The sequence below is a fragment of the Ylistrum balloti genome, unplaced genomic scaffold (assembly GCF_031769215.1).
Source record: "Ylistrum balloti isolate Yb309-2 unplaced genomic scaffold, AGI_CSIRO_Ybal_v1 Utg369558, whole genome shotgun sequence".
Classification (NCBI taxonomy): domain Eukaryota; kingdom Metazoa; phylum Mollusca; class Bivalvia; order Pectinida; family Pectinidae; genus Ylistrum; species Ylistrum balloti.
In genome coordinates, this window is record NW_026781860.1 from 253308 (window position 1) to 266947 (window position 13640).

The 13640-nt window shown below is 34.4% G+C and overlaps 1 protein-coding gene across 1 annotated transcript in view; it reads right to left on the reverse strand.

The window, feature by feature from the left end:
- Window positions 1–2934: 2934 nt before the first annotated feature.
- The window catches only part of LOC132553991 (myelin transcription factor 1-like protein), a 56189-nt gene continuing 45483 nt past the window's right edge, over window positions 2935–13640 (reverse strand). The window contains exons 2-3 of the mRNA XM_060218646.1: window positions 6218–6355; window positions 2935–3038 (exon numbers count right to left, since the gene is read on the reverse strand). Coding sequence (XP_060074629.1) covers window positions 2935–3038; window positions 6218–6355 — 242 coding nt within the window. The remainder of the gene's footprint in view (window positions 3039–6217; window positions 6356–13640) is intronic.

The following is a 13640-nucleotide window of genomic DNA, read 5'->3' on the forward strand; positions in this document are numbered from 1 at the left end:
ACGCTTAAGGAGCTCTTGGTTCTATTCTGCCTAATTCTCTTGTAAGCACTGACCATCGTTCACCTGTTCATTTTGATATATGTAAGGATTCTCTTTAAAACTGTTGAGCAGTGAATTTCTCGAGAAGGTATGTATTGAATTTTCGCAGAAAGAAAACCTGATTTAGTTGATATAGGGTTTCTGTTGTTTTTTATGTCGCTCATATTTGGCCCGGTGACAGCATTAAACATACAAACTCAAGTCTATTTCTAGGAAAAAGGGATAAACCGTGGAATAAATAATTATTTAAAACATTAACGAGGAGGCGTAAAAGGTACGGAAATCTGGGTCACATTACAATAAGTTTTTTTTATATCAAACATCAATGTTATGTAACATAAGAACTGATCAACAATGGTAGTTAATGATTCGAGATAACTTTATTACCTGTGCATATTTCATGCGCGGTTGGTAGCAATTGGCAATATTCCTTCTTAATTTCTATCAGGTGTAATATAAAATGTTAAGTGTGCAGTTGGGAAACAACATCGTTTCACTGGTTGCATACGAATCAGCATAAAGTTTAATTATGGTGAATAAGGGTGTTGCTTGTTCGTTTTAATAGCATTTGTCTCGAAACGTTTTCAAATCAGAGTTGTGATGTTTAATATGGAGTCTTAGAGGTAAAGTCACTCCATCTGTGTAAAGTTGACTACTTTATTATTTGGTATTCATACCGCTAATTCTGACATGACGCAGATCCAATTAACGCCAATTCAAATAAATAGTAGTTTTGGAATGACGACATTCTTAAAATCCTACATACAGTTGAAGATAAATTTTTGTTTTTGTTTCGCCGATCTTAACTTTAAGTGCTCTGTCGCTGAAAAGCATGTACACATCGTATTAAAAAAAAAAGTAAAAAGAAAATATTTTATCAGCAACACAGATGGCACAGTTTGCTTCACCGCCAGGTTCGATGCCTGCATGTAAAGTCAACTATGAAATGACTCTTAAAAAGTGTGAATGAAAAAAATCCGGAGAGCATGTGATATTTTATGAATATCGATTTCACATCAGTTTGTTAAATTGCCGCTTTTGTCAATTCTATAATCGACAGCAGCAGATCGAAATAAGAAATGTCAAAACCTCTGTTCCATTTGTCTAGTTTCATTCCAGTTAAACATATACATGCAATTGGATCACAGCGTCTCCTTGAATGTAATCAACAAAAGAGCATCGTGAATGACTTTTCATGGAAATGTGAAGAACAAGGAATAAGTCATTGGCTTTATCATCAAAAGGATTTGAATTACTTTTGCTATATTCACGTCGTCTGTTTTTCGTACATCAATGGATTTTACAACGATAACAACTATTTTGTCAAGTAATCTAGATTATGTTTCAACGATTGTACAAAAGCACACCAGTGAGTAGCACCTTTTTATCATTATAGAATGAGATACAACAGTGATAGTGCCAAGCAACGAATTAAACTGCATCATACAACTGTTTGTCCTTTTAGGACTCGTCATTGATGCTAAAAACCTCACTGTTGAAACCTAGGAGTCGATAGAGGAATTTCCAAAGTGATCAAAAAAAATTTTTAAATTTTAATGAGGAAGTGCTTTAGCCCTATAATTCAACAAATTTAGATTTATTTTTATGCCAGATCATTTCAGAAGAACGTCAAGTTCACGGGTATACCCTGCACGTTTAAAGAACTATTTGAATGAATTCAAACGTGGCATGCAGTTTAGGCAAAGTTATTGGCTGGAACGATAGGCAATCTTAATTGTACATATAACGCACTTTTTGTAGGCTTTGTTTCTTTGGGATAATTCGTCCTCGCAACAGCTAAAGGGTAATAGTATGTCCATATCGATGAATGTTGGGTCACTGACGGATGTATTACAGTGTCATCACACTGAAATGTTATCCAAACTAGGTACACTATAGTTAAAGCGGACTACCAAGTCCTTGCGTACCTAACGAATTCCTGAGTGAAAAAAAATATGTCAGTTGGTTGAATCAAAATTATATGTCCGACGCTCGTGAAAATAACCATTCACAGTAAAACATTTCAAAAACACTCTTTCACAGACACTTGAAATCCAGTTGCGAAATCTACTGGTGGACTTAATTCAAACAATAAACAGTATTCAACGCTTTAATTTTTCTAAATAATGGCCTGATTCAACATAATCACATGTACTTGGAATTATTTTATAATCATCCTATATTCTGTGTCTTATTCTTGATTTGGTTTAATGTGCTTTTCACGGAAGCATCTTTTGTACAATCTTAGGAGTGTGGAAGAACATGGAAAATAACCCGGCGTAATAATCAGTCGGCTCCACCAACTGAGCCAAAGACACATGCTACGTCAGCTGAGTGACAGAGACCGTATCAAACATTGTGTACAAACCACGCCGGCCTGCTCCTGCTTCTATAGTTCTGAAAAATGTTCTAGTAAATTTTCGCAATGGATTTTGTGCTTAAGTCGCGGTATTGAAAATTCTAATCAACAAGCAAACTTCACATCTAATATGTAATATAAAAGAAGATTTTGGTTTTGACGACCTATCTTTTATATGGCAATAATTGCTATCCCTGTAAATCGTTTTGTAGTTGCCGAGGACCGTGTCCTGTTAACATTTTTTAATATATCTTTTTAAAATAAAAAAAAAAAACATATGTATTGGTGTCATATAAATTGTAACAGGTAGGTTAACATACATTTTATTATTTCAAAATACATCACATATACATGTTACGATAATAGCCATCGTTTCAGCTCTGGAAATCAAAGAATAGTAGCAGTGACGTAATTCGATGGCGTCAATTCAGAAAAGTATCAATTAGTTTTCAGTCAGTATCTATGATATTCCTTTCCATTCTGGAAGCTGATGACTGCTATTTTAATATTTACATAATCATACACATTGGATCATATTATAAAAGACTCTCTCTTTCCTCTTCAATCTCCTCTGCATCACTGTCACTTGTACTGCTGTCATAGCTTTCATCTCCTTTTTCGCCCTCATCATCGCTTGTATCTGTAACACAAGAAATCCTGTTACATTTAATAACATATTCAGTAAAATTATGTTTTATCTGCTGGACCTAAATTCTATTGTTAAAAATGTTGATATTTGAGGTCGTTATGATAAACTTTATTTATTTTACCACAATTGCGAAGCAAGTTTTTCGAAATCAAATAAATCACTCTTGTTGGCCCGGGGACTCGGGGAAACCCACATGGTCGGGCAGGTGACCCCATACCTTTTCAAATCCATTCCGGGAATCGAATCCCGTACGGCTAAGTGAATAGCGAGCGCGTTACCACTGCGCCACCCGACCATCTGAGGTCGTTGATACGTGGTGCCCACGAAATCCTCCAATTCAATAAATAAAAGAGTCTGTTTGCTACAGTTCGTAGACATGTGCATACTAAAATAGAGTACTCGGGGAATCAACAAAAAATATTGTTAAAAAATCAATAAATAAATTAATATGAAAATCAAGATATCTTACTTCGTGTCAGATACCGTTTACACATGAAGTGTTTTCTGATGTAAAATAAAAAAGAAACGTTACAAAAATGGGAAAGATATTAACTTACTAATGTGTCATCTGAACATTTATCTTGTGTATGTATTCAAAGCATCGTTACACATCCATTTGAAAAGACAAAATATAAATATTTAATAAAAACGCTGGAAGTACCTCAAATTTTTTAACAAAATATTTAGTTTCAGCAAAAAATTATTTTTACGCCGTATAATAAAACTTGTTAAAATAGTTCATTAGCTACAGAAATGTTGTGTCGGCACCCAGGGGATTCTTCTACTCGCGGAACGAATTAGGAAATGTCTTTAATAAAAACATTGATGTGCCACGAGACCTGAAAGCAATACTTAACAGATAATAATTTTTGTGCTGATCACGCAATACAATTCCAGAAATGATAATAAACCATGAAATGGGAAATGTAGAAATACAAAAGATTTCCCTTTAGTATGTCAACAAAACATATATGGATAACACTAAAGACAGCGCGAGCAAGTTTTATGTAATTTGAATTTGAATTTTTCCTGCGAGTTAAGGAAAACAATTAACAGCATATGAACTGATGTAGGGCAAATCCATTTAAGTCAGAAGTTTTTTTCTGTGTTGTGTGCTAAGTGAATATTGAAGAACCGAAATGTGATTATCTGGATTCTATGAAACTCGTATGAGGTTCATCTTTCCCATTGCAGTTTTGACGATAATTGCATTCCATTTATTTTATGTATGTTTGTCCCGTACTTGTTTCATTCATAGAACGTCCAAACGTCGAGATATATCGCTTTACCTCATCGATATTGTCATTGTTGATGATATCCAAAACTAGCGCAAAAACGTGATAATGTAGCAGTAAAGATCATTCTAACATCGGAAAGTATCATACAAGGGATATAGGAGAAATCAAGACGATGATGGTCGTCCAGGGAGAGTCCATCTTACGTATCACCAGACTGAAACTGGCATCTGATTCCGAAACAGAATCCATCACGTCATAGAAAGGCGAATGCTGTCCCTAATATGATATCCTACGATTTGTTAAACATGTTGTTGGTGTTTTCTGCTGAGGCAGCAAACTTTACATATACTATTTAAGAATCTAAGGTGAAAAATCATTGTAGGATCCTACGACGGAAGATCAGCTTGATTATTATGCTGTTGAACCTCATCGTTTACTGTACTGTTGGAAGAACAAACACAATAAAACTGTTCACCGAATATTTTGTTCTGTCCTGGCATCAAATTGTTTTTTACATTTTGGTAACTAAATATTTATTGGCGAGCGTTTGCGCACGAAGTAAAATCTAAAATTACCCAATTGTGAATATGGTAAATAAATTTCCAGTTTGGCTTGGTCTGGTGTGATTTTGCTTAATGTGCTGTTAAAAGCTATGTAGGTACAGTAAATGAGCAACTCTCCTTATATTTACATATACAAGGATATTAAATTTACATATAACAACGGATAAAAATGTAAAAGGCAAGTTATCTTATTCACATCTTTTGAATAATGACTTGTTCATTTCAATATCCATTCTACAGTGGTAGGTAGAAGGTAGTGCTACATGGGTATCAACAACAATGTAAACAAATAAACAAAAGGCAAGAGCAACCAAAGTGAATTTATTTTTTATGTTTTGTTTTTTTTTAAATAAATGTTCTTAAACGTGTATGTTTTATATGTCTCTTCATATGTAAATCATGTTTATGAAAATTTCAGGAATGTAAGCAGTCATCGTTCATTTAAACACTGTAAGAGCAGTGCTTGATATTAACACATGCAAACATCGGGTAAACACGTGAAGTTGTTTGTTTTAAACTTTGTAATGTTGTTTTACATCCAGTTTATTAACATTGAATCTATTAAGACAATTTAAAGAAAATGAAATTATTAAAGCTTACACTAAGACCAACTAAACTTTCTTTCAATCGGATATGACATTTTGTTTCTAATTTACTGATAGTTTGAAAATTGAAGCATCGGTCGATAACGATATCTACAAGTAATGGAATTTTACAAGTTTTAGCATTAGCTGGCATCACGATAAAGAATGGCAGGGGATGTTCTAAAGCATGATTTTGTTATTTTTTTAAAGTATTTTGCAGACAATGTAATATCAGACTCTATTTGACAAAAGTTTGGTTAATTTGCCCAAAGCATCGAATAATTGTTTCTGTATTTCGCTCCATTGGTATCTAATATGTCTGTCTTCGTCAGGAGCTTCAATAATAACTATAAGTCGGATATGAACTAACCTGTAATTCTACATATGATGTTCACTTTTTTACTTGTCACTCCTAGGTACGTTGTTGGTATAATTGCGAATGGATTAAATATGAATGGATTCATGTATACCACTGTAACCTATTAGAAGCATATAATGATGAATTTGTTATCGCATATTAAAACATTCGTATTATTTTGAGTACCATTGATTATCGTAGGCTCAAAATACATGGATTAGTTACAAAGGCGCGTCATTTGTTTAATCTCTGGCATCCCGTTTTAAAACCTGTAAACACTTCCGATGATATCTGATTATAACGCCCTTTTCCAAAAGCGTATTTGTTTAACTTAAAGTGCGCTTTCCCTAGAGCAGTCTTGTTGCTGTTGTTATCACTTCAGCAATAACCACATTAATTGATGATGATTAGAATATAATTGTCTCACCAGATTCACTGCTTGAGGCTACAGAACATGACGTTACAGTGCTTTCATCGTCGTCGTCGTCATCTTCGTCGTCTTCATCTGTGTCGTTGTCTTTAGATGAACCTTTCTTTCCTAATCTGTGGGATTCCGTAGAGTAGCCTGCAAAAAGGGAAAACACTGGAATAATTTGGAACGCTTTTATCGTGAAATAAATACTTCACCATCGGTTGACAGTCTTCGCCTGAAATCATAATAACTAAGTTAAGATGAGGACACATGTCCGCTAAAATGTTTGCATATGAAAGACAATGGAAAAGAAAAAAAGAAAACATAAATATATATAGTGTTACCACTGAGGAATAACTTAGTAGTTGGTAACATTCGCAGGGCTTTAATTTCACCATATTTGCTGTCATTAAAGATAACAAGAGATTTAACACAAAGCCAACATTTTTACAGTAAATAAAAATCTCATAAGATATCAGTTATGCTTGTATATATTATTTTGAAATGACAGACAAACACCAACTTTAACAACTGTGAAGTATCCGTTGGATTGTAGAAAATGTCAAGGACTTAAAATAAGTATAGATATTTAAGATCGGCTGGACTTTGTGTAATTTCTCAATGGCATTGATTCATACATGAAGTGGCACCAAGGGAAGAAAAAACCGTGAAAGACTTAGTAGCTGCTTTTGATTTGAAATATCCTTCCTATTACAAAGTTTCATACCGAAAGTGAGACTGAACCAACAACTCCATCCCAGTGATTGCACCTGTAATGTTCAATATACAGACACGTATGAAATATATTAAGTTGTAAGTTTCAATTGTAGTTTTGACAAAAACATCCATTAGTATTGTCTGTCGGCTGGATAGTTAATCCCATATTCCCTTTAAAATGCAACTATTTATCTGTGTGTTTCAGTAAATAACAAAAATCTCAGCTAAGATATTGTGTGCGTGTTATTTGAGTTTGTTATTGTTGATGTTGTAATAACAAAGGCGCGGATTCCCAATTTGTATCCTGACAGGTTTCATTTCATATATGTATATCAAATTTATTTTAGATTACTTTACGTACTTTTAACACGGATTGTCTTATCTATGCACGTGGTACAGCTCACAATATGAATTAAACAAATATACTTGATTTTGTTATGGAATAACTCTATTTTTTTAAAGTGAAATTGATAGAATTATCGAGCTAATGAAACTCCCTATCTAAATTTTTGCATCGATTTTCTAGCATTTTCCACACCTAGTGTCAGTCCTAGAAATACGAAACAGCAGCACGATATTACATTTTTACTGTATTTAACTCGAAATTAATATTGAAAGATGCTTATCAACAGTGTGTCTTTTATAAAATCCATTTGACACTAAGTTCATTTAAAGACAGACAAATTATGGACAACTAAAAGTACATGATTTCAAATGTCATGACGCACACAGAAGTGCCCTAACATCTCTCCTGGTCAATTATCCTTGCAAGTTTATCTCATTTAGTGAAGCTGGGAAAATCGCGCACCGGTTGAAACAACATCGGAATACAACGGTCAAAGAACAGAGCCCTACAAAGCTACCAATTGGCACCTGCATGTATTTTCGACTAAATTGTTGTTCAATATCATACATGAGATCTCAAATTTCAAATCATCTCTAATCGAAATAAATATCACATTTCTCTTGATGTTGATGCAGTGGTCATAAGCCATTATATATTTCAAATACATTTTCAACAAATATGTCGTGATTTGTTTTGTTTTCTGGGCCCAAATATTAACCTAGTTACGAGGGATTCATGTACTGCCCACGGAATCCAATATTAAGACCTTCTATCTAAAAGCAAAAGATGAGGATGTTTAGTGCAAGATATATAGATTTCCTTCATGCCATTTATTGTTCCCAATAACAAAATTCTCGAACATTAGGGTTTTATCTTCGGCATAACGAGCAGTAAATGCTGGGGATTAGAATAGATGAAAAGATATATTATCACATTCTACAAACTACAACGCATGGAACAGAGCCACAAAAGTACATACACCAATATCGATACTGAATTGAAATATCCAGCAGTTATTCCCTTGTTCGCTCTCAATCATACTTGATTCCGTTCATCCATTCTTAACGCTAAGTAAGACAATCACAATACAAATGTACTTATAACCAGAATTACACATATTAAACGTTTGCAGTGTTAATCCCACCGATTTCGTTTATTCCAGTTAAAGTACAGTCAAAGATTAGAATAAAAACCGACTGTGTAAACAATTTCTGGGAAGAAGCCTTTGCTACACAGACGGAATCCATTTCCCGATTTGATATTCCTGGAATTGATTATCAGGCATTTATTTCACAGAGAAGAATGGACACATCATCCCTATTTTCACATATTGGTGACAGGTAGCCATATGGTTTTCCCTTTTAACACACTGTGTATTGAGGTTTTAAGAGAAGACAATACTATCTCAATTCCCAAGCCGCTTTGTACATAGATGACACGCGGGATAACATCATCAAATCCAGAACAACTGGCGAATGGGGAATACTGATATCAGGATTTTATGTAGGTATTCTCTTAAATGTTGTTTTTTCAACGCATTTCGCAAGATTTGCTTTTGAAAGTTCATTTGGCTGTAGTCAGTTGTCAAGTATATCAAACAATCATATCAGAAAAGTAATTTACTGCTGTTTCTCGCTTTTTATACCACAACAAGTAAAACGGTGTTCAGGGATGGCACACTCTCCATGTGACTATTTCATAGTGCTAGCTCACTGAAACGTCCTATTCTGAGGAAACTCCACCTTGTCATGACTCCGCATATTAAATAATACATGTACCCGGCGTTCATTAAAACGGTCACATATACGAAAATGAATAAATTTATTTAATTCTGATGCAAACCTGTTCACTTATTCTTTAACTCTATATCTTAAAGATAGGACTAATAACGAGATGCGACTGCAAACGTTTTACGTCAATTGAATATTGGCATGGTTCAGTATATTCACATTATTTGACATTTTTCTCAAACAATCTTGCGAAAATGAAAGATAGATGAATCTGTACATCACCATCTCACGGAAACATCATCACATCAAATATGGTCACATTATCATGACTTCAGGCTAAATAATGTCATGGTCACACTATCATGACTTCAGGCTAAATAATGTCATGGTCACACTATCATGACTTCAGGCTAAATAATGTCATGGTCACACTATCATGACTTCAGGCTAAATAATGTCACTCCTTACACTTTCTTCATTTTTGGTGCTTGTGTTGAGCGTTTGTTACGAAGTTACGAAGACAACACATACTGATCAAAACCCATTATAAACAAATGTAAATGAAAGTATATTTCCTGCTCAGTATTAAACGGAAACAGAAATTGCCCTGAACAACAACAAATGATCACCAATAAAAATAATTAATCAGGAGTTATTTTACATATCTTTCGATATCAATACACATTATCGGACACATTTACCACAGCCTTTATCCACCTTTAGGCCGTCTGTGTGGTTTTCTGTTAATGAAAGTCAACCTAATGACAATGTTACAGCATTCAGAAGTCTTACAAGTAGTCTCTCACACCGGTGTTTGAAGTCGGAATTAAGGTAGTATGATAACTGATACTCGGCTGATATAGCAGTGTTACACACGGGATAACGTAAAAAGACATACATCTTTAATTGCTATCAAACCTTCATTTACTCTGCAACAAAAATATATTGCAGTATATTAGTCGAATGAATTTAATTAAAATGATATGGAATTCAATCTGACTTCAATCTGAATTCAAGCAATACTGTAATCCAAACCACTAGATGTCCATCGGTCCTTATACATGTCAGTGATGCTTATATTTGTTTATTAAAGAAATCTTTGCGGTCAGACATTGTACTGTTTAATATTTACTGTAAGGACGATAATGACTCGCTATATATAAAAGTCCACCAAAATAAGTCATTTCTGCGATGACTAAAACTTTCTTCGTCACATTGCTATATAATTGTCTTTTTACCGAAATACCGATGTTGTCATATTAATTTATAACGTAGCAGCCGTCCTTTCCAATGAGTCACCTTACTTACGTGAAATTCAAATTGAGCAACATCAGCATCGCTAAAACAAATCGCCTTTTTTGTCTCGTAGGTCATGAAATGTGATTCTTATTTCCTTTCATGTCAACATAGCAACAACTAATATATATTTTTTTATTGATATACCAATGAACAGAGGACCATGGTAGATGAATACCCGTACGTTATTTGCAAAAACTCGTGGTCCGTTCTCGTTCAAGAAAGTTTGCTACTTGGATCCAATTATAAAAAAAACAAAAACAAAACAAAAAAATACAAGGAAGATCTCCATTGTTTACAGCATCGGTTTCATGAATATTTAACTGTATTATTTTTTGCATACTTTATTGTTAAGATTCGTCTGCCGCCTATTCTGGCGTGTTTCAACCCTGAAAAACTTAAATTGTCGATTGGCCTTGGAATTTATGTGTATGGCATATGATACAGCGGTACTCCACAGAATTTATATTTCCATGAATCTGCATGATAGTTCATTTGCTGTACAAATCAATGTGGTTATGCAATATATTTATCTCAACAACACCAAAATCATTTATCACTATCGTCATGTTACGGTATAGAGGTATGAACTCGCTTCATATATCCATCCATTTATCTCAATTGTAAATCTTCACGTTTGATGCTGTCAAAACACGTCTTAAATCATCAGAAACGCTAGCTCTTATTCCATACCGAATATGGTCTTGGAAATTGATAACACACAAGAACAAAAACAGAATATATCTTAGGTCAACAGAATCAAAATCTGATTCACTAGCACTAAGTCAAAATATCAAAATAAGAAAGTTTTACACGGAAACTCTGAAAAAAATTACAAGAAGAATAAGATCAGGTTTCCAGACGAGTAGGAGTGTTCTGCTTCATCTGCAACATACGTAAAAAGCAAAGTTTGGTCAACCTTAGTCAGTAATGTCATTTTCCCAGACTCCCAACTCAACCAGCAATTATACTAACGGAGAGGCAGGGATTCTGCTCTCCAGAAATGGAAAACTTACAATAGGGAAATTGAAACCATCATGCTTATCATACAACTTGGTAAAGAGCTGTCCCTGTTGATTTCGTGTGCCAAACGTTTACTTGAATAGCTTCGCAAGGACTTCAATTTCAATCAAGGGAATATCAACATCTCGCCAAATATTTTTCTAACTTGAACAGAAAAAAAATGTAAATGAGAGAACGATAATACGACGGTGTGTTATGGAAGAATATTTCCTGTTTCACAGACAACATCCTCCGTGTAATGTCCCTTTCCCAGAACGAAAGTCACAAATTGCTATTCAGGATGAACGAGTGACTGACGTCTTGGTAACCTGACGTTAAAGCTTTATTCATGAACAATTTTCACATTGCGTTTTCATGTAAACTGTCTTGTAAACATCGGATTTGCCTATGTTTAACCTAGCATTATCTTATTCTGAAAGATCATCTATAATTGTTAACTCAAAGCATTAAAGCTGGGCGGCTAGGACGTTCGGGTAAACAGATTGTTAAATACGAAAAGGTTTTAGATAACCTAATAAGATATAATATATTATTGAAGTGATGTCATCTTAACGCCTATTCGTCATCAACCTTTGTCATTTGAAACACTGCTACTTTATCTATAATGGCTTTACGTAAACAAAATAAATGTTTCTGTTGTTGTCATTTATAAAGTCATGAAATATAATCATAACAATCATCATGGATCTTTTTAAAGTGTCGTTACATTTAAATACGATAACCACGGTAACATAACACTCTAATCGGTCTATATATTCTTCAGTATTTACTCAATGCTAAAGACATAAGAGTTTCGGATTAGTAGGAGGAAGCCTGATAACCCAGTCGTTAGAACAGAAACCTGGTTGATATGTACTGTTTTGTTTTTCGGCGAGATACTTTACCTCGACTATTATATACCACAGGCCTCCAGCATGGTGTTTAGTAAAGTATCAACCACGTACGGTGCAAAATGAAACCCTGTTTCTTGCTTTTTATGGCCAATGAAATTAGTCAACCAACAGTCATATAAATATACATTTTTTCTCACTTAGATCTTTTCTAGTTTAGACGGACCTTTTAACATGAAGATTCGGGTTAGCGTTAACATATTTATATATATATATATATATATAAAGAAAAGAACGCTTTATTTTGTAAATGAAGGATTGATTTGATTTGGACAATTCTTTGTCCCAAAGCACGTCTATATTGCTTTCAGGATTCACTTCTTGAAATAAGTCGTGAACACGCCAGTAAGTTGCATTGACCGCTGATAGGAGATGTGATTAAGGTACATCTATTGTTAGGATGCAAAGCAAGTCAAAGAAATAGTTTAAAGAAACATACGAAATGCACCGTTCCGTAGAATATGATTGATATTGTGCCATAGACATGGTTGCCGAAAGCATCCACCGTCAAAAGTTGATATTAAGCAGCGACTGCAAGGGTATAATGCCTGCAATTTGCATTTTCATATCAGTATACAAGTAAAGTCGATAATCTCGTGCGATCTGTATATTCTGTGTTCATTACGTGTAAACAGCTTGTAGGAAACATGCAATTTATCGTGCTCATAGCTAAGCCTTGACAGTTAATTACATAGAAATGAATGTGTAACTCTTCGTCTAGACCATTTTAGCCTCGTTATCCTTGATCTGTAAAAACAACCACGGTCAGGTGTATATTTTTTATTGGTTAAATTACACATCAAACTAGCCTAGCACGCTCTGGGTGTTTATTTCATAGTATCACGGATCCGCATCTTTTTCACAGAGAACAAACACAATTTGGCCAGACAGCTCCTGTAATGGCTTAACACGCGTATTAGCGGTAGTACCTTCAGGTTGGTTCGATTACTTTTGGTTTTAGTTATGTGGTCCTAGAAAGGCAAGTACTATCCTCCATACTATACCACAATAGGCAATCCTACCGACATAGGTGCATATTTGAATTCTTCTGCAATGTTTTATTAACAAGATATATCCAGAGGCCTGAAACGAACAGGAGAAGCATTGATTCCTTTGAAAGAGGCTTTTTTCAATTTTCCTTTTATGGTTTTACATCCTCGTAATATTATAAGGTCATGGAGTTGATGTTAAGGGACACGCTGCAGGCGAAGAATTGTAGGCTTACTGTAGCTGTTAATCTTCGTTACCCTTAAGACAAGGAAAACTTGCTGACTTCGCAATGACGAACTTTTCACCACACCTTTTTATTTACAAATTTAGTTTGGATTATGCTTATGTTGACATGTTGGTTATTTCTTGGTTTTTTTTTATTGAAACGAAGCATGGCTTTTCTGTTCTATGTCTCTTCTTTTCGGCTTTGTAAGTAGCATCTTTTC